At 36.5% G+C, this 23554-nt stretch overlaps 4 protein-coding genes and 1 long non-coding RNA gene across 6 annotated transcripts; 3 read left to right on the top strand and 2 right to left on the bottom strand.

The window, feature by feature from the left end:
• The first annotated feature begins 542 nt into the window (after positions 1-542).
• LOC122304472 (adenylyl-sulfate kinase 3-like) lies at positions 543-5132 on the top strand. The gene is made up of 7 exons (XM_043116746.1): positions 543-1019; positions 2803-2943; positions 3514-3663; positions 3765-3883; positions 4025-4109; positions 4391-4437; positions 4743-5132. Exons 1-7 carry the CDS (start codon positions 830-832, stop codon positions 4839-4841), a joined length of 831 nt encoding a protein of 276 aa, XP_042972680.1. The 5' UTR covers positions 543-829; the 3' UTR covers positions 4842-5132.
• A 144-nt stretch (positions 5133-5276) lies between these two features.
• Positions 5277-11073, bottom strand: LOC122304458. 2 transcript variants are annotated; one of them, XM_043116734.1, is made up of 5 exons: positions 10726-11073; positions 9546-9693; positions 7546-7616; positions 7242-7458; positions 5277-7145 (listed from the first exon to the last, which is right to left on the bottom strand). In XM_043116734.1, exons 1-5 carry the CDS (start codon positions 11056-11058, stop codon positions 7027-7029), a joined length of 888 nt encoding a protein of 295 aa, XP_042972668.1. In that variant the 5' UTR covers positions 11059-11073; the 3' UTR covers positions 5277-7026. The 2 variants fall into 2 exon arrangements, with proteins under 2 accessions (XP_042972668.1, XP_042972674.1); XM_043116740.1 differs by having other exon boundaries at positions 7255-7458.
• A 125-nt stretch (positions 11074-11198) lies between these two features.
• On the top strand, positions 11199-16971 carry LOC122304451 (peptidyl-prolyl cis-trans isomerase CYP65). The gene is made up of 11 exons (XM_043116729.1): positions 11199-11545; positions 11640-11702; positions 11782-11885; positions 13710-13801; positions 13914-14003; positions 14115-14190; positions 14277-14647; positions 14933-15189; positions 15284-15572; positions 16241-16351; positions 16492-16971. The coding sequence occupies exons 1-11, from the start codon at positions 11418-11420 to the stop codon at positions 16696-16698; spliced, it is 1788 nt and encodes a 595-aa protein (XP_042972663.1). The 5' UTR covers positions 11199-11417; the 3' UTR covers positions 16699-16971.
• Positions 16972-19856: 2885 nt separating this feature from the next.
• On the bottom strand, positions 19857-21133 carry LOC122304446. The gene is made up of 2 exons (XR_006240990.1): positions 20675-21133; positions 19857-20126 (listed from the first exon to the last, which is right to left on the bottom strand). It is a non-coding gene; the product is annotated as an uncharacterized LOC122304446 (long non-coding RNA).
• Positions 21134-21384: 251 nt separating this feature from the next.
• LOC122304438 (protein SHORT-ROOT-like) lies at positions 21385-23502 on the top strand. Its single transcript, XM_043116718.1, has one exon. The coding sequence runs from the start codon at positions 21686-21688 to the stop codon at positions 23159-23161; it is 1476 nt and encodes a 491-aa protein (XP_042972652.1). The 5' UTR covers positions 21385-21685; the 3' UTR covers positions 23162-23502.
• The last annotated feature ends 52 nt before the right edge of the window (positions 23503-23554 follow it).

The raw sequence follows: 23554 nt of genomic DNA, 5'->3' as shown, positions 1-23554 counted from the left end.
GTGATCTCTTTCCTTATATGTCAGTTATCATCCTTTAAATTAGAATAATATTATACATAGTCATTTTTATATACTTTTTACATATCCTATTGATATGATTGATTGTATCAATTTTTTTAATATACAATCAATCATATCAGTAAAGTATACAAAAAAATACGTAAAAATGACTATACATAAAATTTGTATTCTGATAAACATATAATTAACCCATCTCAACAATGACAAGTACTATTTCCTTATTAGATAGAAGAAGTCTCCTTTTGAATACTATTAGGTTCAATTTGGCCATTAAAAATTCTCATCTCTAATTCAAAATTCTCATCTCATCATTATAATTTTTCTAAATTCTTATATAAAATATAATAAATAATTCAACTTTTTTAAAATTTAAAATAATAATAATATTAAAATATAATATTTAAATATTTTATTTTAAAATTCAAAATTCTCAGTTTCCAAATCAAACCGTATTTTCTTGATATTAGTATAATATTTTATTCATCATTTTACAAAACTTATAGATAGCATTACTATTTTCTTTCACAATCCTTCCCTGCCAATTTCCATTATTTAAAGGAAACACAACTTCAATGGAAGTCTCCCTCACCGCCCACGAAATAACAGCAAGGCTTTCCACTCTCCCACCCCCCACACACGCGCGCACACAGACACATTTTTAAAACATACAAGTACGCCACCTTCCAATCGTCTCTATTCCGGGGAACCTCTGCTCTTCCATCGACTCCATCTCGCTGATTTCTCTGAAACGAAGTTTTCCAACCTGCTACCAGTCGGAACTCCTCGTGCTTGCTTGATCTGTCCTAGAATGGCCTTGAAGTTGGGGTCTGCGAGGCTCTGGGAGACTAATGCGATGGGATTGAATCATAAGGCCCATAAGAGATTAGCAGCGCTCCATGGCGTCGATGTTAGATCCAGCATCCTTAAGCCGGTTCAAGCAACCGCTGGTTACTCTAGCATTGCTACGTCATTGATTAATGATTGTGCCATCATTTCGGGTACTCTCTGTGTCTTTTCAAGTTCTTTATACGTTCTCCCGCTGGGGTCTTGTCTAATTTTTTTTAATGATTAAGAATTTTTTTTAATATTATTATAATTTTTTTTATATTTTTTAAAAATGTTTAAAAGTATTAAAAATAAATTTAAAAATAAAAAATAAAAAATTGTTTTTACCTAAAGTGACTGTAGCACCATCCTCTTAGAAATGATATTTGCTGACAGTGTAAATATTGTACTGTTAATAGTACAAGTAGAATCATTTAAAAGAAATGAACAAATATATGGCTTTCATAAAAAAATAATTTTTTAATAATAAATTTTATTTTTATTAAAATAATTTTATGTCAATTTTATGACTATTTATAATATTATTTTTATTTTTTATTTTTAAAAATAAAAATAGATGAGGAATGACTCAACATATTTAGCAACACATATTTTTAAAATGAAGGTAAATTTAAAAATAAATGTTATCTTTATGAGATATTTCTCTCATTTTAAAATATAATTATATAAAATACTGGAAGAAGTGTTTACTGTCGTTTTGGAATGTGAGTGAAAAAAAACTGTTGGACTAGGCAGACTAAATTGGTAGGTCTAGTTTGGTTTGGTATTGATTTTATTTTTTTTAAAATAAGTAAAAATTAATCTAATTCTAATTTTTTTTTCTAATACCGAACAAAATCCAAATCGGATTGATTCTTATATATATATATATATATTAATTTTTTATATTATATATAATTTTTATATATTATATAAAATTATTAATTAATATAATATTAAGTTTTAAAATTCTATATAAATAATTATATATTATCACTATAGTCTATTGTATTAATAGTTATACTAATACTATATCATTATATATTATAATATATTACACACTATATTATTATATGATATAATATACTATATTATATATACTACATAATATATCTAAAAAATTAGATCGAAAGCAATAAAATTTGAGTTTAGGAGTGTAACCGGTGTAGTATTGATTTTTTAAATCTCAAAACTAGTATATATTAATTTGGTTTTAAAATATCTCTTAAATCAAACCGAACTGAACCGTTATCCTCCTAGCCAGAAGGCTTATAGTTGAAGAGGACGATAACTTGTAAAACCATACTAATGGAAGACTACACAGTTGTCTGAAGGATCGAATAAGATTTTGATGATCAGAACGAGCTGTAGACTTTCCACTATCAAGGATTCCATGTAAGAATTTGAGGGACCTTTAAGTAAAAAAATATACACATACAATAAGCTATGCAGTATTTGTTATTGTTTATATTGATTTATTGGACAACTCAAATTCAAACAAAAAAAAGTTAAAAAAAGGGATTTCCCCCACCTTCCAAGCGAACGCAGCCATATCTCATAAAATTTGAACCAGTTTAAATAGTTAAGAATCTTCAACTCTTCACCTTACGAAAATTTAATTTGATGTAGATTTTATTATATTCGGAGATTTAATTATTTGTATTTTATAAAAACTGGCGTCCATCTCAAATGAGTTGTAGGCAGTGGGAAGTTCAGTCAACGTCTATATTCTGCGAGTATATTGTAATATTTATGGGGCTTTATTTGTTTTTGATTTGCGAGATTCCCATGAGGCCTTGAGCTTAGACTTTAATTTTGTTCTTCAGCTTCTTGTCGTCTTTGCGTTTGCACAATCTAGCTTCTGATCAGAACATGATTCTTAAGTCATGGTTAATCATACATTTTTTCCGTCGGATCAAGTTCTGGGTTCTGATTTGAAGTACCTCTTATGAATAGGAAAAAATTCCCACAAGATGACAACCATAGGGAAGTCGACGAACATCGTATGGCACAAATGTGCAGTGGAGAAATTTGATAGGCAAGAGTTACTTCTGCAAAAAGGGTGTGTCATATGGATAACCGGTCTTAGTGGCTCAGGTTTGTACCTTTATGAATCGTTGAATAATGTTTGTGCTGGCAAGTTTTGGGGACATACTTTTGGAGACGTTGTTCTATGTGTGTATTCAGAACTTGTGTCATTTACGTAGTTGTGAACTTTTTTCTTTTTTAAGAATGGATATTGCAAGTTTCTCAATGGTTTGTGTTAATTCCCCAGCAACAAAAAGTAGAGCCTTGCCAAACAAAGGGTATTACAATTCCAAAAGCTTAGCCCTTTCACCTGAATTAAGACATGGTTCCATTAACACCTCTCGTGGATTATAAAGGTGAAAACAAAATTTGGAAAATATATAAACAATCTTTTTGGTGTACCTGGAAACTGTGATGACTTACTTTGTAGACTTTTGCTGACTCAGTTACCATGTTTGAGGTCAATCATATGGGTAACTATGATGCAATGTGCTGGTAATCAATGAAATTTAGAAGTAAAAATGTCTTGTAATGTATAGAACTCAGAATACTTTATGGATCTTATAAGAGACGTTCCAGCATTGCTAACAACTACCTACTCGACTGTCTAATCCGGCCATTCTCTATCTCTCATTTAAGGAAAAAGCACTTTGGCTTGTGCTTTGAATCGAGGCTTGCATTCGAGAGGAAAGCTGGCCTACATTCTTGATGGTGATAATGTCCGGCATGGTCTAAACAATGATCTTAGTTTTAAAGCAGAAGATCGTGCAGAAAACATACGAAGGATTGGTGGGTGTTCGTCACATTCAGTTGATTTAAGTTTGTTCTTTAGTTCATGTAGCATCTTTTTTAACGATTAATTTCAAACTCCGAAATTTTCATAATTTTAGGCGAGGTAGCAAAGCTATTTGCAGATGCAGGCATCATTTGCATTGCTAGTTTGATATCTCCCTTCAGGAAGGACAGAGATGCGTGCCGTGCATTATTGCCAGAAGGAGATTTCATTGAGGTACGTGATTGTCACCAAGTCACTGGGGGCATTTGGATATGAGGGCATAGGCTTGGAGTGTTTTCACTGGAATTTTAAACCAAGCAGAGGGTCTTGGTCGACAGTGATGAACTATTAATGATGAGTGATGGCACTTTGTAGGCGTTTCTGGATGTGCCACTGGAAGTGTGTGAAGCAAGGGACCCAAAGGGACTGTACAAGCTTGCACGATCTGGAAAGATCAAAGGTATCTCGTTGGAGTTTGCATATAAGAATGGTATCAGAGATTATTGGTTGTTTCCTTGTATTCCTCAGTTTACTGACGGGACATGGCATCAAGTTAATTAAGTTATTTCGCCCTCTCAGAAGTTCAAGGGTTAACCCTTTTTCTTCTCTGCTATGCAATCTCATAGTGTTGCTGTCATTAGTTCTAGTCCGCGAGAACATTTCAGTGTACCAAAAAGAAAAAATGAAAACAGATTTTCTTGGCATAATTCTAACCTTCGCTATTTATTTGTCGTTCTGCAGGTTTTACAGGAATTGATGATCCGTATGAACCTCCAGTAAATTGCGAGGTGCGTATGCTCATAAAGGAAGATCTTGCATGTTTGAGGTCTTGAATTTGCAAAAATATACGTATACTTTTGCACTTGACATAATGTTGAGCAATCTTATGGTTGTGGGATAGATGGAATTGTTTTTAATCGAACTCTAGTTGGGCCTTATAAAATTCACCTAACCATCTCAATTCACTATTATTCATAAAGAATTCAACTTAGCTCAACATTCAAACGGGGTCTTAAGTTTCATGGCATGTCAACTCATGCCCTGTTCGTTCAATAAAATGGAATTTCTCTCTGGATGTATGTTATTCCTGCAGATAGTGATACAGCAGAAGGGAGAGGACTGTATCTCCCCATGTGAAATGGCTGAAACAGTGATATCTTACTTAGAGGAGAGAGGCTACCTGCAGGCCTGATATCTGGGAAACGCCATTCACTTCCTGCTTGCTGATATGCTTCCTTTCACTTGCAATGTAGTTTGCTGCAAATAAAGCGACGTTGCTCTTTGCCCACCGTGATCAGGAAACAACTTGTTTTCTGTGTTTGTTGATCTGTTCTTCAATAAGGTTCCTCCAATTTTAGATAAATTAATCGCTCGATTAATTAATGTCGCTACTCAATTGTGCTCTGGTGTGTATGATGTATGTATCATTTGGTGACGAGGACATTATTATTATGCAATAACAAGTCAGCCCACCTTGCAGAAATATTTAATTATATATTGTTGGCGCTTGCTCAAAGGAGAGGGGGGAAAAAAACTGAAAAGAAAAGATGCAGGGGGAGGTTGTCTGAGGAGTGTTGGATGATATAGCTTTCAGAAATCAAAGATTAATTATTTGGAAGAGCTAGAATTAAAAACCAAATGAAGGCCATGCAAACCATATTCGCATTCAGTATCATGAACTTCATATAGCCCAGAAAATGGTACAAGAAAAATTGATGAGCAACACAGAATTGAGGCAGATATAGATTAATAAAGACTGAAAATCAAATAAAGGCAAGGCCCATTCTTCCTCGTTGATGTCTATCAATAGACAAAAAGCAGAAGATGAGAGCCATTGTCATGGACACCGCAGCAGATCTCACAGCCTCAAAAGTGGCAGAGAAACGCCTCTCCTGCAGACCCCAGAGAGTCCTTACAAAGACTCCCACTCCCTCGACCACCATTGCCACCACATGTGCCATCTTCCCAAAAGGAGCACTCAGCAAACACCCAAGGTTTTTGCAAAACAAACTTAATATTGAATCTGACGCTATGCCATTAATCAAAATCTATCCCTTTCACCAGTGATTCATTGCCGGCCAGCTTAGAAAAAGAAGGGAAGAAAAACAAAGAAGGAATTGCAGGTCAAGGAGAAGGGGAAATGTGTGTGGGAGGGAAGTGGGGACTCCCCTAACTGGCTTCTTAAAAGAAAGTTCAGGAAAGTGAGAGTAGGGTTTTCCCACTCGAAGCTAAAGAGCCGGTTGCTTCCACGTTGCTTCCCACTCTTTATCTTTCCTTGGATCAAAGCTGCTATCTATTCCACATTTTACTTTTTGTTTGTTCCCTAAGTTATTCAGTATTTTACTTTTTTTTTTTTTTTTCAATTACTTGACATATCCAGCATTACTTGGAAGGGAAGAAGAGTTAGGTTTGGTGGAACGGCTAGGAAAATTGCCCTAATGGGCCAATGATATTCAGTATCGTGCTTATCTTCCTGTTCGGAACCGAACATGTGCTTTTAAAAGTTGTCGGCGAAACATATCTGAGAATCGCTTTGTATGTCAAGTACACTCATAAATCTCTCTCTCTCTCATAATGGGCACCTTCACAGAAATCTTGCCTTAGATGCAGACAGCATGCATGAAGGAATATTAGAATAATAACAACGGTTGTTATCACTAACGGGTATATAAATTTTAGTTGGATCCGATTTGATAATGGTTGTATTATAAAGATTTATTTTTTATCCACTTTCTGAAGCTAATTTCTGTAGCATTATACCTTTGAATGTACTTTGTGGGTCAAAATAAAGAAGTCGAGATGAATAAACCTCAAAAGACATTGATTAGTGATAATGTTGGTTTTTTACACGCGGCAATCGACAGTGACGGGATGATCAAAGATCAGAAGCTTAACAAATCTCACACAATTATGAGCAACATAAAATAGAGGCATGCTTTTAACTAGGTTTGACGCTAAGAACAACTCCAAGGACAATTCGCAAGGTGTAAACTCATTATATAATTGGAAGATTTCAATGAAAACGTGTTTCCCAAATTCCACATTATTGTAATTTGTAGATTTCTTTCAATCTTTCGCACTCTTTGTTAATGATCTCAGTTTTAGCTATCCCAGTATATGTTCAAGAAGATTGAAACTCATTTCGATTACCAAGCACAATTATGAAGTTTTTGGAACTCGAAAAGTTTGGCCTTTTATGTCAGACGATGAATGGCAAAGCTATTTGAGAAGTGGCACACAACATGAACAGATAGGCGGTGGTTATTATACGCGACAGTCAACAGTGATAGGATGGTCCAAGGTCGGCTTCGATAGATTGTTTATGAAATTTGGATTTTTCTATCGATTGAAATACAAAAAGAACCGACGCAACACAGCTAAGAGCAGAAGTCAAATTGCCTTTGAATATGAATCCATACTAGTCGTGTGAAGTTTCTCCTTGATTGAGTGTTCCAGCAATGGCAAAGAAAGTGAGAGATTACGATCATGGATATTTCTGAATCAAAAAGTTGAAACTACTGGATTAGTGCTCACAAAGAAAGCAACACAAGCACAAAAGTGACAAAACATTCTGTAGTAAACATATTTCAACCTTGAAGATTTACCCGCATCTCTCTAGCAATGGAAGGTAGCCATCTCTCACCCCTAATCCTCTTCAGTTCCGCAATTCTTTCCTCCTCCCTTTTAGCTGCTGCTTTTGCAGCTGCATCTTTAGCTTCCAGTCTAGCCAATGCTTTTTGGCATGCATCCCTTGCGGTAGCCATTATATCTTCTGCATTGACAGCAGCAGATTGGATTTGTCTTCTAAACTGTCAAGTTTGGTTCAAAATAATACTGAAAATTAGATTATGAACCAATAATTATCAACAAAGAATCTATAACGTAATTGAACTAACCTTCTTTGATTTCTCATCAATCTCTTTCCCAGGAAGGATTCTCGGTTTCTTTCTTGGCTGTTGAAATTCGTCTGGGAGCACACAAATAATCTTCAGTCTTTATGTTTAGAATTTCACATGGGCCATGCAGAAACGCATACATGGTCATCACCAGAGAATGACCGAATCTATTGAAAAATCTTCATCTAATGTACTATGCAGTATCTAGTTTGCGAGATAGCTAGCACTTTAATGTTACAAATATACCAATTTGAAATGGAAGATATCAAAAAGCAAATCATGACTGACTCACAGTTGCAACCCTTTCAAGAAAAACTAAGAAGGCAATATGCTGAAGGGTGCTGAATGAGATGTGAATTGAAATGGATGGGGATGGAGTCTTTAAGACCCATCATCAAACATTCGCAACTGATCATGCACATATGTTCTTTAAATAACATGTAAAAGTGTTAGAGATGTGACCCACATTCTCCAAAAGGAAAAATCTAGTTGCAAGCATAACTGCACACTAATATGTGTACCAATCTAATGTGATTGGTCAAAAAGTAAATTTTATTGAAAACAATGCTAATTTAAATTTTAAATATGAATGAATCAATATTAGTACGCAGATTAGTACATGACTTTACTTGTACGTAGCAAAACTCTTCTCAAAAAAGCTGAAAAAGATGCCACATATGGCCCATTGGGTTTAAATTAAGGTACGTTTGGGGAATAACATGAGATGATAAATTCTCAAAACTTCTCACAGTTTCATTCCCAAACATCAATCAAACACAAAATACTTTTCAATTTCAAGTTTTCAACTTTTTCATCTAATCATTACCTAGTCATTACAACTTTTACAAACTTCAAAACAAAAGCACAAAAATCAATACAATTTTTCAAACTTCAAAACAAAAATTATATTCAAATAATTTTTTAACTTCATAATATTTTTATTCAACTTTTTCTCTCTCCTTTCCCAAAAACCGATAAAACATTTTAATTCAAACCATTTCACTAATATTCATAGAATTCAGAAATATTCCCAATGTCCAAACGAGCTCTAAATATCTATCATGATCGAACTATAGATTGGGGCATCTTTTTTATTTTGTGGGGTTTTTTTTTTTTTTTTTTTGGGGGGGGGGGGGGGGGGTTTCAGGTAGTATGGTAAGGATATATATAGGATTTTACCGGGCTTGGGTTTTCTAAATTATATCTAGATTTTTTTTAATGTGTTCTATATGTAACTTTTGTTTTCACTATGGTGAAGATTTTTTGCATCCTGTGAATGTATGCACCAATGTTTTAAAAACCGTTCCGTTTCGGCCGGAATTTTTCGTGCCGGAACAGTGACCGGAATGGGATAGGTATCTATTCCGTTCCGGGTCAAATTCCGGCCGTTCCGGTCAATTCCGGCCGGAATAGTAATTCCGGTCCGGGAAAAAAAAAAAAAATAGCTCTCTTGTAAATAAGTTGAAAAATAATGAATAAAATTGTACTTTTAGAATTCAGATATCCCTTTCCGTGCACTAGAAGTATTGTTACTTTTAATAATCTGTCTATTCTTTAATTTTTTTTCTTTTATTTTTGTGTCTTAACTCAAGTTTGTGATTTTTTTCAATATATATTCATTTTATAAATCTTTAATTCTTCTATATATATACACATATACATATCACACACTTACATATATATGTATTTATTTTATTAATTGTTAGTTTATATATACATATAAATATTTTTATATAATATATAATTAATCCCGAAACGGTACACCGAAACGTACCGGTACCGAAATATTCCGTTCCAGTGCCTCAACCGGAATGGTCTCCGGAACGAATTTCAAAACTTTGGTATGCACAATGCCAAAACACATTTAAATTCTTTGTGCACTGTTCTTTGTTTTTTTTTTTTTTGCCCTTTGTGCACTGTTCTTGCTTCCTTTCTTCTATAATTTACCATTTGCATAGTTTCACCAAAAGCAACCAAAGAATATGATGAGATTGACTTACCTATATAATCAAACACTATTCCACGGGGAGCATGTTTGAATAAATGAATGCCACCTTCATCAATCTCGGGATCTTTATGAGGAGCATCAATGGGGTCTCTCACCATCTCTAGTTTCTGTCCTAGCATATCATCTAAAAGCTTTTGGGCCTGTAAAGAAGTTCAGTAGTTAATGTCCACACTAGTAAGACCGAACCCAATCCAGATTCCAGACAGATTAAAATTATTATTATTAACAAAGATGGGACAGGGCCCTAAGAGGCAAATACATGCTAAACCCATATTGATTCTACCTTCGTGTAGTGTTCACAATTACACCCTTATAATTGAGAAACTTTCAAGTTAATCCCGAGTCTCCAACATTTCCAAAAAAATGATCAAGTACTCACCGGGCAAACATGAGCACGTTTGTATCTGGCTATGTCCAAACCTAATTTCTGAAGAATTTGCTTATCGAATCTGTCCATTTTTATTCAATCATCTCCCTCAGTTTGTCCATATTACCGGAAACAAGAACATATTTAATTCTTCAGGCCATTCAACTTGTACGTAATACCTTTTCAAAAATAATCCCCAGGGTATATCTGCACTTCCAAGAACTAGCTACAACACACCATCATCGAAAAAGCAAGTTCCCTGATTTATGGGAAAATCGGAGACGAACGTTATTAGAAAGACAGCATAATCCAATCCACCTCGGATAATTTGAACTTCCAATCGCTCAGGCTAAGGTCAGAGGGGAAGCTCTCTAAGCGCCCAAATGAATAAGCCACTGTATCTTTTCGGTAGTAATTTGTAAGTAACAAGCTTGTACATGTCGAATCATTAGTTAGTCCTGAAGCACAAAATAATGCGGTACTCTACTAATCAATTTTTAATGATATGATATAGATAAAGTGGAATTATCATGTATCCGTAGTATAAAACTAGCTCATTACTCCTCGTATTAGCACCTTGGCTTCTAGGACTCAGCACTCAAAAATCAACTAGTTATTAATCTAACATATGCACAGAAACAACAACTTCCAAGTAAAAAGAAAAATCTTTACAGCTTGTACAATAGTGGGTTATTTTTGGGGGTAAGGGGGTGCCAAATCCTCACCGGGAAAATTTCGTCTGCTACATAAACTCACTAAAATAAAAGGATTAAAAGAATTAAAATTTATTTCTGAAACCACTGACCTTGAGTTGGTAATACTTGAGCTGTTGTGGGTTTTGTTTGCGGTTTCCAGCATCGTCGTCGTCGCCGTCACTTTGGGTACTGTTGGAGGTTGCGGAAGAGCCATTCATGAAGGAAGATAGAAAACCCGACGAAGAGGATGCAGCGATGGAATTGATTGCCGCTTTCCACTCGGAATCCCCGTCTTCCTCGCCGCTGCTGCTGTTGCTGCACTCACTGCTTCGACCTCCCATTCTCCTCGCTTCCTCTACGCATAACATTGTGGCGGAGTCGGAAGCTTGGATGAAAAAGCTGTGTGGGCTATTCGGGGCCCTATAATAATGAAATAGACCCATCTCGGTTGCTCCTATAGTTCTATCTGGGTTAAAATGAGGCTCTAGTATTTGGATCCAAACAATTCCAGGCCCATATAAATTTTGGGCCTTAAATGGGCCGACATCGTATCGGCGTAGGCGGCCATAGAAAACCAGAATTCAGAAGAAGAAGAAATGCCTCTCTCTCTCTCTCTCTCTTCTCTCTCTCTCACGCGCGCGCGCACACACGAATACGCAAAGAGAAGGGAACCTCCGAAAGCGTTTAGTAACTGCCAGCAGTGCAAGAGAACCTTAGCTTCAGCTTCACCGGTTTGATTTTTGGAAACCAGAGAGAGAACCTTAGCTTCAGCTTAACCGGGTTGATTTGCGGGGTGAGAAAGATGGGGAAGAAGCAGCACAGCAAAGACCGTATGTTCATAACCAAAACGGAGTGGGCCAACGAATGGGGTGGCGCAAAATCCAAAGAGAGTCGAACCCCCTTCAAACGCCTCCCCTTCTATTGCTGCGCGTACGCACTTACACGTTCCCTCTCTGTCTGCCTCTCTGTCTGATTCTATTTCTATCTCTAGTTTTGCAATATGCTTTCAATTTGGGTGTGGCAGGCTTACATTTACGCCCTTCGAGGACCCGGTGTGCACCGCGGATGGCAGCGTCTTCGACATTATGTACGTGTATTCCTTGCTTGGTGCTTCTTTTGAAATTTCAAGTGGTATTGGGCTTGATTTTAAGAAATTTTGGGCGCAGGAATATAATTCCGTATATCCAAAAGTATGGGAAGAATCCTGTAACAGGAGCTTCTCTTAAGCAAGAGGATCTTATACCTCTAACCTTCCACAAGAACTCCGATGGTTCGTATATATTCTTTTTCTTTTCAAAGACACCCCTTTCTTTGCTATTTTTTATGAGCTTCAATTTGAAACGTTTATTGCATCTTTCATAAAATTGAGTTGATTTGTCGTTTATACAGAATTGAAATGTCATGATGTGCCTCAAAACTGGGATTTGAGTCTGTTAATCGGTAGTTAATTTTACGCATTTGTACTTGAAACTTTTGCTCTGCATGTGTGAAAGCTATTTATATAACCAATGAAGGGGGTTTGAAATGTGAGTCAATCTGTTTTATATGTTGACCAAAGTTACAGGCCTGTGGCGCCATTGTGAATTTTATTTTGCTTGTTTTAACAGCTTATGCAAAACCTCATTAGATAGAGTAATACTGTATGAGTAGGTGAATAATATTTGTGAATGATTAGAAAAAAGGGCAAAAAAGAAGATATACGTGGACAGTAGATTTCTGGCATGTCGGTCTGAGCTGTATATGTATAAATAAGCAATTTATGGCAAAAGAAACAAGATGCTCGATCCTTGTTTTTGAACATTTGTTCTGTGTACTATTGAGCTCTATATCATCATAGCTCAGTAAGTTACCTTGACCTTGACTTAGAAGAGTAGGGCGTAACTTTGAAATGCCCAAAGGAAGGCCCAAGCTACATCTAGACCTACACTCCAAAAGGACTAGTATGTTACAATTAGTGCTCCATTGGAATCATTATACAGAGTCAGGACTTCTCCATCCCATGTAATGTGGGATCTCATATGGCACCTACACTCACCATGGGATATCACAATCTCCACTCTTTAAATTCTCAACGTCTTCGTTGGGCCAGTCCATCATAGGTGGCACGAATCAAGTCCTACACTTTTAGTTGGGATAAACTCTAATACCATTTGTAATGCCCCAATGGAGGCCCAGGCCACATCTGGGCCAATACTCCATTAGAACTAGTCATGGTACAATTAGCAATGTGGAATCGCATACACTACCTACACTCATCGTGGATAATTTTTTCTGTCTTTTGTGAATACATTTTTTTCAGTCTAGAAAATTTCTAAGCAAGTTGGTGAACATTTCTTGTTTAACTGGCTTTTACAAGCAGTCATGATCATTCATTAGCTTGATATCAGCTAACCTGAAAATCAAGATTTTTATTTTTCCTTACAGAAAAAAACTTGGAGAATAGGAAGCAGTTGAAAAATGTTAGTGGAAATCGCAAAGGCTAGTGTAGTGGTCCTGGGGTGAGCCGTATAGACTGGATGTCTTGGGTTTGAAACACAGCATTTACACTCTTGGGGCCATCGAACTAGGAGAATTTCCATTTGAATTTACTTGCAGTGCATTTGTGGGAAACTCCTTGCCGAGGGGCCGTGCATTCCTGGGATTAGTTGAGATTGTCCTGGGCACGTGGTGCCACTAAAAAAATGTTTGTAGGACACTAGGACTCCTCAGGAATTGCTTTGGCTGTTTGAAAAGTTAGCTAGAGGCCTCATAAAAAAATATGAGTGCACTAAACGAGACAAAAAGAGTAAGAAAAAAAAGACTAAAGCAGACAGTTGGAAGTGTATCTAATATTTAGTTACAACCATAAAGTCATCAATATAAAGTATTTTGTCATGTGAAACTACTTTCTGGAACAGATATACCAGACCCTTCTTGTCAACACTAATCCAGTTTATAGATAGATTGCTAATGAAACCATCTATCTATACAATATTCATAGATATGAATCAAAATGTTATGAACCGCTTCACCATTTTTTTGGTACACATCTTCTTCAGTTTGTCTTCCTATCTAATCGTAATATTAATCGAAAACCTTTTCACATATTTTGCAGGTGAGTATCAATGCCCTGTGTTAAACAAAGTGTTTACTGAATTTACGCACATAATTGCTGTGAAGACTACTGGAAATGTGTTTTCTTATGAGGTTTGTTTTCTGCTGATAGACTGTACTAGTATACTTCCCTCCTATGTCATCCCTAATCCCTATGTTGCATGTTAGACGTTGTTTACCCTTCATTTTTGTTTTGTTTACATAGGCAATTAAAGAGTTGAACATCAAGACCAAGAACTGGAAGGAGCTCCTCACTGATGAACCATTTACTAAAGAAGACCTTATAACAATTCAGGTAGTAATACTTACCGAAAAACAGTTCAGATAGTAATTGTTTTGAGTCACATTGTGTTCATTGCTGAAAGCTTGTTGGTGGAGTCCTTAACTTTATTCGCATGCTTTACAGAATCCTAACGCACTAGACACCAAGGTTCTGCTGGATTTTGATCATATCAAAAATAGTTTGAAACTTGATGATGAAGGTAAGTTTAGCCTCCTTCTAGGGTCAGCTGTGGATTTTTTTTTTTTATCCTTTTTGGTTTTTGACCTTTTCATTTCTTTTTCCCAGATTTAAAGAAAATGAGCTCAGATCCAAGTTATAATATCAATGTCACTGGGGATATTAAGCAGATGCTGGAGGAGCTTGGAACTGAAAAGGGAAAGCAAACTGCACTGCTTGGGGGAGGTGGCAACAAGGCACAAATGGAAAGGGCTGCCGCACTTACTACAATTTTAGCTGCAAGATCACGCATTAAAGAAGATTCTAAATCAAATTCGAATGGAGGGGTTCAAGCTCAGGCTTACAGTATTGTAGATGCTGCTTCTGCTTCAGTACATGGAAGAAGTGCCGCTGCTGCAAAAGCTGCATCAAGTGACAAAACTGCTGCCAAGATTTCTATGCACATGGCTGGTGAGAGGGTACCTGTGAATGCAAAGATGGTTAGTTTTCTTTCATTAAAGCCTCATTAATCATACCTATAAAAAATAATTAAAACCTTATTAATAAATAACAGTGAAATTTAGGAGCACCATTCCAAGATCAATTTGAAATTATATATTCTGGAAGAATGCTGTCTTTTTCGTTGATAATATTTTTCTGTATATTGATTGTCCTATCAACTCCATTGGGTGTTATCCAGTTTGTTGAAGTTCTATTCTTATTGGCTCAGCCATTTTATTTGCCATGTACTTTAGTCAATTTTGACATGAGATTTTGTTTGGCAGGTAAAGAGCCGTTTTACTACTGGTGCTGCTTCAAGATCCTTCACTTCTACCTCTTTTGACCCTGTCACTGAAAATGAATTTGAATATATCAAAGTTGAGAAAAATCCAAAGAAGAAAGGATATATACAGCTGCATACAACACATGGTGATTTGAACATTGAGCTGCACTGTGATATTACTCCCAGAGCATGTGAGAATTTTATCACTCTCTGTGAACGTGGCTATTATAATGGAGTAGCTTTCCACAGAAACATCAGGTATAGTCATAACTTGTCTAATATTAATCAAATTTTTTTTTTTTTTTTTTTTGTATCCCTGATTTGGATGGGTACATTTGCCAATTTATTGTAGGAATTTTATGATTCAAGGTGGTGATCCTACTGGTACTGGGAGAGGAGGTGAATCTATATGGGGAAAGCCTTTCAAAGATGAATTGAACTCCAAGTTGCTTCACACTGGTAGGGGTGTTGTTAGTATGGCAAATAGTGGTCCCCACACAAACGGTTCCCAGTTTTTCATCCTTTACAAGTCTGCAAATCATTTAAACTTCAAACACACGATTTTTGGTGGGGTCGTTGGTGGCTTGACTACACTGGCGGCGATGGAAAAGGTTCCTGTTGATGACGATGACCGACCTCTGGTGTGTTATTCTCTTCTGTACACTAATGATGTATTTCATTTTTTGAAGTAATTTTTATGCTTAGTATGGTGTGGCTTGAGTGTAGTTGCATGTAAAATAATTTGGTATACTGGCTATCATGCCTTGTGTTGGGTTCTGTGCTGGTACTTAAAATTGTCTGTTCTTATTGAGTTTGGAAGCTGTGTGCAGAAAACAATGAGGTTGTAATCTGGCTCTTTTGCAAGTTCTACAAATGTGTAAGATCTCAAAAGTGAGGGTTCAAAACTTCAGCTCACCATGAGTTGTATTTGTAGAAAAATATACTCTGTTGGGGTGCATCCTAGTGGTCAAGGGGAGGGCTTGGGTTGAGCTGTAGACTCAGACTTCTCGGGTTTAATTCTCTTGTATTACCTGATACACAGTTATGTGAGATGGGGTTGTGTATCCCGGGTTCACTCCCCAGGGTGGGTCAGAGGGAACCTGCCTTGGTGAGATTCTACATCGTCATAAAAACAAAAATATTTAGCGCTTTCTATTTTACAAATTAGCAGCAAAACTTGTTTTGGTTGAGTCCAGTTGCGCTGATCCATAATGCTTGCTGAAACATATACCTAGGAAGATCATGAGATTTAGCTACTTCTACTACTGCAAACGCCTCATTTTTTGTGTTCTCCTTATCACTCGTGCAGGAGGAGATTAAGATCACTAGTGTAACAGTATTCGTCAATCCTTATAATGAACCTGAGGAGGAAGAGGAAGAGAAGGCAAAAGACAACAAGAATGCTGAGGATGAAGAAAATGTTAGTTTCTGGTTCCTTGAACGTCAGGCTCCCAGCCTCTTTTCTTCTTCTTCTTCTCTCTCTCTCTCTCTCTCTCTCTCTCTCTCTCTCTCTCTCTCTCTCTCTTCTAATAATCAATTGGATATTTTCTTTTTGTTCAGGATAAAATTGGGTCCTGGTTTAGCAATCCAGGCACGGGAACAACAGGTTCTGGAACTGTTGGTGGTGGTGTTGGGAAGTACCTGAAGGCAAGAAACGGTCAGGCTGAATCTGCTGCTGTTGACACTAGTTCAACAGCGATACCTGTAGCAAAGAAAAGGAAATTGGGAGTCTCTGCAGGACAATTCAAAGATTTTTCTGGTTGGTAAGAATTCCCAATATGCCACCATGGGTTTTTTCCTATTTTGAGGGAAAAAAAAAAAAAAAGAAGAAGAAAAAAACAGAAAACATGGAGCTGTTGTTTAGGCCATATTTATGAGTCATGACAGTTACATTCGAGATTCCAAAAACGAAAGAAGACAGTTAGGCTGTAAGTAACAGGGAGATGTTTTTGATCAGAAACTGCCTTTTAGTTTTCATTTGTAGAAACTGCAGATTGTGGAGTCTTTCTTAAATAATCAAAATGTTTTATGTCAAAGCAATATTATTAGTCTGCAGTGAAAAATGGTTAACATAAGCAGGGCGAATCACAGACACATGGCATGCAATTGATGCAGTGGTAGTCTGATCGACAGGTCAGATATCTTAAAAAAATATAAAATATATATAAAAAAAAAAAGAAAAAAAAGAAGAAGAAGAAGAAAGTGAAGGTAAAACGGTGCAGATTAAGTCACACCCCGCGTCACCCACAGGGAGAGAGGCTGAGTAAGGGGACCCCATACCCTGCTCAAAAGTGAATTAAAGTGGGTGGAGACATGCATGCTTTTGCATTGCTGGAGTCGCACGCTTTTGCAGTCGAGTTAATGGTACCAATATCTATTTTTGTTCAATCATTATGCATAATTGAATTTTATTCAATCCAATCCAATTCTGTAGCTCTCTGTTTTTTCTTTTCTTTTACCCAAAAAAAATTAGATAAACACCTCTTAACCAGGTGATCTCATACAGGAGGGATATAAAATGTGAATTACGAACCCTTTGGGGGTGGGTGGGTGAAGTCTAATTTATTATTCATCCTTTGAAGTTACCCAGGCATGCATGCATGCAAGCAGTCTTAGCAGACTACTTTCCCTTGAGTTTTTCTTTTGGAACAAGACATTACTCCGATCGAGTACTTTCCCTCCCTTAGTATAGGTGACAATTTCTAAATAGTTAGCTTTCATAACCATGAAAATAAAAAGAGAAAAGTTCTTTCTCGTCTTAAATTTTATTACTTTCAGTCATACCTATTAATATGACATAGTTTGATATTTAAATGTATAGTTAACAAATACTATTATTTAAAATTTATCACATCAGTAATCACGATTAAGATAATTATCATATGATATAAGATAAAAAAAGAGTAAATATTATTGTATTGAAAAGAAAACAAAGACCGAGACCGACTCACGGTCTCCTTCGTTAAATAACAGACCAACACAAATCTTTCCACAGGGCACGCATGTAGGGCCTCCTAATAATTGACAGATAAAAAGTAACAAAAACGATATCAAAATTTTAACCACAATGAAAGGTGAAGACTGCATGTGTTTTCAAATATGAATGGTATGGTCTAATTAATCGGCAAACGTGTGAATTGAACCAGTTCTACTAAACTATAAGTTTGTTCAGGTCAAGCACTGCATTTTTCTGATATTATATATAGTTATGAGTTGTAAGTGGTGCACGTTACTTTTAAAAAAGAGTGAAATCTATTATTAAAAAATTATTTTTTTATGTGAATTTTATATTTACTTACTTTAAAAAAAAAAAATACATAGTACTTACGCACTCTATGATTGTAAATATCATTCATTTCTATATATGTATGTGTATATTTGTATATTCTTAATTTCTGCCTGGCTAACAATGAAGTAGATATTAACAAATACTAGATCATGTTAGAATATTACCATACTCAAGATAGAATATATTCATAATATTCTAATTTATGTATAGTAATATGACTTATTTTTTATCATATATTAATTTCTTTGTATAAATCAATTAGTATCAATTAGCTAGTATCATTAATTTATTGTATCTTCATTCTTTTTAGCCTCATTTATCTCTAAATAAGGATAGATGTTACATATATTCTCTTCTCCATCTTTATATATATATAATATATATATATATATATAGAGTCTTTCTAGAGTTACCAAAGCATCTCCAGGAAATACATCCCGAACCATGCATTTCATTTTTTTTATACATTTTTTTAATCACCATAAACATTTAGAAAAAAATCACAACATTATTTAAAAAAATTTCCTTAATCACTTAAAAAAAAAAAAAGAAAAAAAAGAGGGAATCAGGACACACTTTTCGGTAGAAATAATATTTCTCATATATATGTGTCTGGTTGACTGAAACCCGCAATCAATTCTCGATCGAGTACTCTCAATATTCCTGTTTCATTCACAAAGCAAGGAATTAATAGTTTATTATTATTAATGAGTAGTATTATATATTGAACAAATTAAACTGATTTTAATTGGTGTAGCTAGTTCTTGATTATATATATATATATAAGAATAACTAAGTTAATTATATATAATTTAATTTGCAAGTCTCCATCGCCATCTCATTCCTAATAAACGTGATAGGTACGTACGTCTGTTTATTTATATATAATGTATTAGTAATATTATAATATATATTATATGTTGAGCCAAATAAATTAATAATTAATTAGCTAGTGTATATGATATATGCATAGAATTTGTTATGTTCATAATTTTTGTCGGCAGATTAAAGAATTAATTAGCTTATACCCTTTTTATTTAATTAGTGTTAGATTGGAATTAGTAGTCTAGCTATCGAAAAAAAAATTTATATTGGCAATTATAAATACCTAATTCGTCTAATTAAATTGGAACGTACGTACTTCATGATCAGTTCTTATTTCTTTGAATTAAAACACCTTATTCTTTTTATATATTCTTCCTTACTTACCAAAATAAGAAAATAGGAATAAAATACCTATAAATTAACGATTAATAATCGACCCACCACCCCCACGAACCAGTCTAATAATTAATTAATGGAGGAATATATGTTACATTTGTTTTATTATGTGGCTTATATCAAATGTAACATGTATCCAGAGAAAACAGGCTCATGCCGATACTGAGTGTACCGAGCGGAATGACTAGGGTTAGTAAAATACACATGATGTAATTCTACTTTTTTATAGTGAAAAATTTCAGCTTTTGCTCGCTTTTGTGAATGTAGATACTGCCAAACCATGTTAAATTTTTATGTTATTTTGCTTTTTGTCTTTCATTGCTTTTCAATTCCATTCATCATAATTAATTGCTGTACATTTCACAACACATTACAAACTGAATTTGTATTGGGGCTGGCTAGATCAGACTATATATATACATATATATTATATATATTCATCATGTTATACTAATAACGTCCAAACTTCACATAATTTTGGCAGTGAGGATTCCTCCGGGCAATAATTCTTCTGATGATAATCATAATATATTCTTGGGAGTTGATTGATCAACACACTGCCCGTCACAGAGAAATGCGCATGACTGTAATTGGGTGCTAGCTCTTGGATTGGAAGACGTACTAGCATTAATACTCCGTGCTAGCAGGTTCTGTCTACATTTGCAATGATTGCTTCCGAGAAACACTACATGGAACCAACTTCTCAAAAGGGTATAAAGAGCACACAAACATGCAGCATGGAATTTCCTAATGATTCATACAAGAAAAACCAAGGCCGACTATATATTTATATATATATATATATATATCAAGAAATCCAAAAAATAAAATTATATCAAACAGACTTGTTGAATATCGGCCAACTAATTGATAAGAAAAAGTAATAATAATAAGGATTGATCTAGCCAGCCCCAATACAAATTCAATAATAATACAGAGCTAGCTAGCGTCGTACGTACGTATATATGCTCACTATATATGTTAATAACTTAATTCTAATACGCCTGCAGCTTTGATCAGTACTGGGACAAACCCGGCCAAAACCATCCCACCAACTAAACCAGTTCATGAAATGATTGATTTTCTTTAAATATTTGAACAAGCTAGCTGCTCATAATCCTAAGCTGGTAAGATTTAGATTTGCTAGCTTTTTAAGGAATAAAGACTGAGCTTCTAGCTGATGATGATCATGGGACAATGGAAATTCAAGCCGAGCTTGAAGCAAAATCATACCAGTGAACTAACTTGCATGGCAGAAGATACATCAGATTTTGGCCAGGGCTGTGACAGGAAGTGACCGGCCGGAGAGCTATGCATGGGTTGGGCTAGCTATGTAGAGGAACGGCCTAAACAATCGGTCAGGGTGTTGGGAAAGAGATTACAGTGTGTTTATAAACAATCATATTGGAGTGGGGAAAAAGGTGAAAGGCATGCCCTAGATTTTGCGGAAAGCACATTTTGGTATTTGAATACAGAATTATTATATGACATTTTCATGTATGGGTATATTAGTAGTATAAAAAAAGGGAAAAGTATGAGGGAATTTTGGCAGAGTTTGGAGACGGATTAGGGGGCAAAGGAATGTGAGTGGGTTGTGGTTGAGGTGATGGTGGGTTTGATGATGATGATGCATGCCGGCAGCTTTACGACTCATGTCTAATGTCTATCTCTCTCTCTCTCTCCCAAAACCCAGTTGGCACGCCTACTTCCACTCATCAAAAACAACTCTCTCTCTGTCTCTCTCTGCCAAAGAATGAAAAGCTAATCCACTAACCCATTTGGTGATCTCGACCTTGTTAACTTTTTTATACTTTTTTTCTATCTTTTGTCAGACAATTCTAATTCTATAACATCCAGCCAGTCCATGCCACTTTCCAAGTTTTTAACAGATTAAAAGCGCCACTATTGCACTCGATCCCCCTCTCCTAGAATTTTTTTTAAAAATATTACCCATAAAGAATAACCTAAGCCAGAAAAGAAACCAACCCCACCCTCTCATTCCCCATCGATTACACCAAAAGATCTAAAGCAAAATCCAACCCACTTAGATTACCCCGTAATTATGTTTTGAAGTTAAACCTGGCTAAATTCCAACTTCAAGAACCCTCCTATAATCTCTCTCTCTCTCAATTCCCCCATCTAGCTAGCTGTTAAAAACTCAAACTCTCCCATCTCCAGCTTCCACCCAAAAGACGAAACAGACTTACAGTTTATTGATGTGGGTCTCTTCTGTGGGTTGGTTAAATGGATACCTTGTTTAGGCTAGTCAATCTTCAATCTGATCAATCTTATAACTCTAGTAGAACATCAAGCAGCTCTCGATCCTCCAGACAAAACCATCACTACCAGCAAGAAGACGAAGAATGCTTCAACTTTTTCATGGATGAAGAAGACTTCTCCTCGTCTTCTTCTAGGCACTACTATCCCTATCAACCCCAACAAAATTCCTCCACCACCACTCCCCCTACTTCCAACCCCACTACCACCACCACAAACATAAGCACCCCCACCGAATTTTCCTTCTCACCCGCCCGTGATTTCAACTTCGAATTCTCTGGAAAGTGGGCACACGAAATACTCCTCGAAACCGCACGAGCCATCTCGGAGAAGAACAGTAACCGTGTCCAGCAACTCATGTGGATGCTCAACGAGCTCAGCTCACCTTATGGTGATACCGATCAAAAGCTCGCTGCCCATTTTCTCCAAGCCTTGTTTAGCCGCATGACGGACTCCGGTGACCGATGTTACCGCACTCTAGCTTCTGCATCAGAGAAAACTTGCTCCTTCGAGTCAACCAGAAAAATGGTCTTGAAATTTCAAGAGGTGAGCCCCTGGACTACGTTCGGACACGTTGCGTGTAATGGTGCAATCATGGAAGCCTTTGAAGGTGAGCCAAAGTTACATATAGTTGATTTCAGCAACACATACTGTACGCAGTGGCCTACTTTGCTTGAAGCCCTAGCAACCCGCAGTGATGAAACCCCACATCTCCGGCTCACCACGGTGGTCGCCACCAAATCCAGTGGTAGTACTGGAGGTGTGGCCGCAGTGCAGAAGGTAATGAAAGAGATCGGTAGCAGAATGGAAAAGTTCGCTAGGCTTATGGGTGTGCCTTTCAAATTCAATGTCATCCATCATGGTGGTGATCTTTCAGACTTAAACATAGAGAAGTTAGACCTCAAAGACGACGAAGCCCTAGCTATCAACTGTGTCGGCACCTTACATTCAATCGCGCCCGTCGGTGACCGCAGAGATTATCTGATATCGGCTTTCCGAAGATTGCAGCCGAGGATAGTCACCGTGGTTGAAGAAGAAGCTGATCTTGACGTTGGGGTTGATGGGCTCGAGTTTGTGAAAGGCTTTGAAGAATGTTTGAGATGGTTTAGGGTTTACTTTGAGGCTTTGGACGAGAGCTTTCCGCGGACCAGCAACGAGCGCTTGATGCTCGAGCGCGAGGCTGGGCGCGCCGTCCTTGACCTGGTGGCGTGCCCGCCTTCCGAATCGGTAGAGCGGCGCGAGTCAGCGGTGTGCTGGTCTCGGCGCTTGCATGCGTGTGGGTTCGGCCCGGTTTCGTACAGTGACGAGGTGTGTGATGATGTACGCGCCTTGTTGAGGAGGTACAAGGAGGGTTGGTCGATGACACAGTGCTCGGATGTCGCCGGAATATTCTTGTCGTGGAAGGATCAACCTGTGGTGTGGGCCAGTTCATGGAGGCCTTAACAATGGCGGGGCGCGGGAGTTTCGCACGCTTGGGATTGATCCACACGTGTAAGTTTTATTTATTTTGTTTTTGTTTTTTTTCGGTTTTTTTGGGCTTGCATGGGGTGGAGTTTAATTATTAATGTGGGTGTGGGGTTGGAATTAGAAATTAAGGAAAAAAGAGAAGGGATTTTCTTGATTTGAATATAATTAATTAAATGAAGTAAATTTATTTTCATATTAATTGGTATTCATGATCATCATCATGTTTTAACCAGCACTAGTACTAGCTAGATTGTGATGTTCTGTAGGTACTTTGATTCTGGCTTTGATTATGATATCTCCGGAATTTTGTGGGTTTTCTTTGCTTCTTTTTCTTTTTGTGGGAAGAAAAATCGTTTTATCTTAAAAGTC

This window comes from Carya illinoinensis, chromosome 1 (assembly GCF_018687715.1).
Source record: "Carya illinoinensis cultivar Pawnee chromosome 1, C.illinoinensisPawnee_v1, whole genome shotgun sequence".
In the NCBI taxonomy this organism is placed as follows: Eukaryota; Viridiplantae; Streptophyta; class Magnoliopsida; order Fagales; family Juglandaceae; genus Carya; species Carya illinoinensis.
This window is presented reverse-complemented; position numbering and strand designations above follow the sequence as displayed.

Bases quoted from the DNA above. Each gene is read 5' to 3' on its own strand.
- LOC122304472 (XM_043116746.1), top strand. From the start codon at position 830: ATGGCCTTGAAGTTGGGGTCTGCGAGGCTCTGGGAGACTAATGCGATG. The intron at 2,944-3,513 runs GTTTGTACCTTT...CTCTCATTTAAG, and splicing joins AACCGGTCTTAGTGGCTCAG to GAAAAAGCACTTTGGCTTGT. The intron at 4,110-4,390 runs GTATCTCGTTGG...GTCGTTCTGCAG, and splicing joins ACGATCTGGAAAGATCAAAG to GTTTTACAGGAATTGATGAT.
- LOC122304438 (XM_043116718.1), top strand. From the start codon at position 21,686: ATGGATACCTTGTTTAGGCTAGTCAATCTTCAATCTGATCAATCTTAT.
- LOC122304458 (XM_043116734.1), bottom strand. From the start codon at position 11,058: ATGGGTCTATTTCATTATTATAGGGCCCCGAATAGCCCACACAGCTTT. The intron at 7,459-7,545 runs GTTAGTTCAATT...CAAACTTGACAG, and splicing joins TTGATGAGAAATCAAAGAAG to TTTAGAAGACAAATCCAATC. The intron at 7,146-7,241 runs GTTGAAATATGT...TTTTTGATTCAG, and splicing joins GATGCGGGTAAATCTTCAAG to AAATATCCATGATCGTAATC.
- LOC122304451 (XM_043116729.1), top strand. From the start codon at position 11,418: ATGGGGAAGAAGCAGCACAGCAAAGACCGTATGTTCATAACCAAAACG. The intron at 11,886-13,709 runs GTTCGTATATAT...CATATTTTGCAG, and splicing joins CTTCCACAAGAACTCCGATG to GTGAGTATCAATGCCCTGTG. The intron at 13,802-13,913 runs GTTTGTTTTCTG...TTGTTTACATAG, and splicing joins GAAATGTGTTTTCTTATGAG to GCAATTAAAGAGTTGAACAT.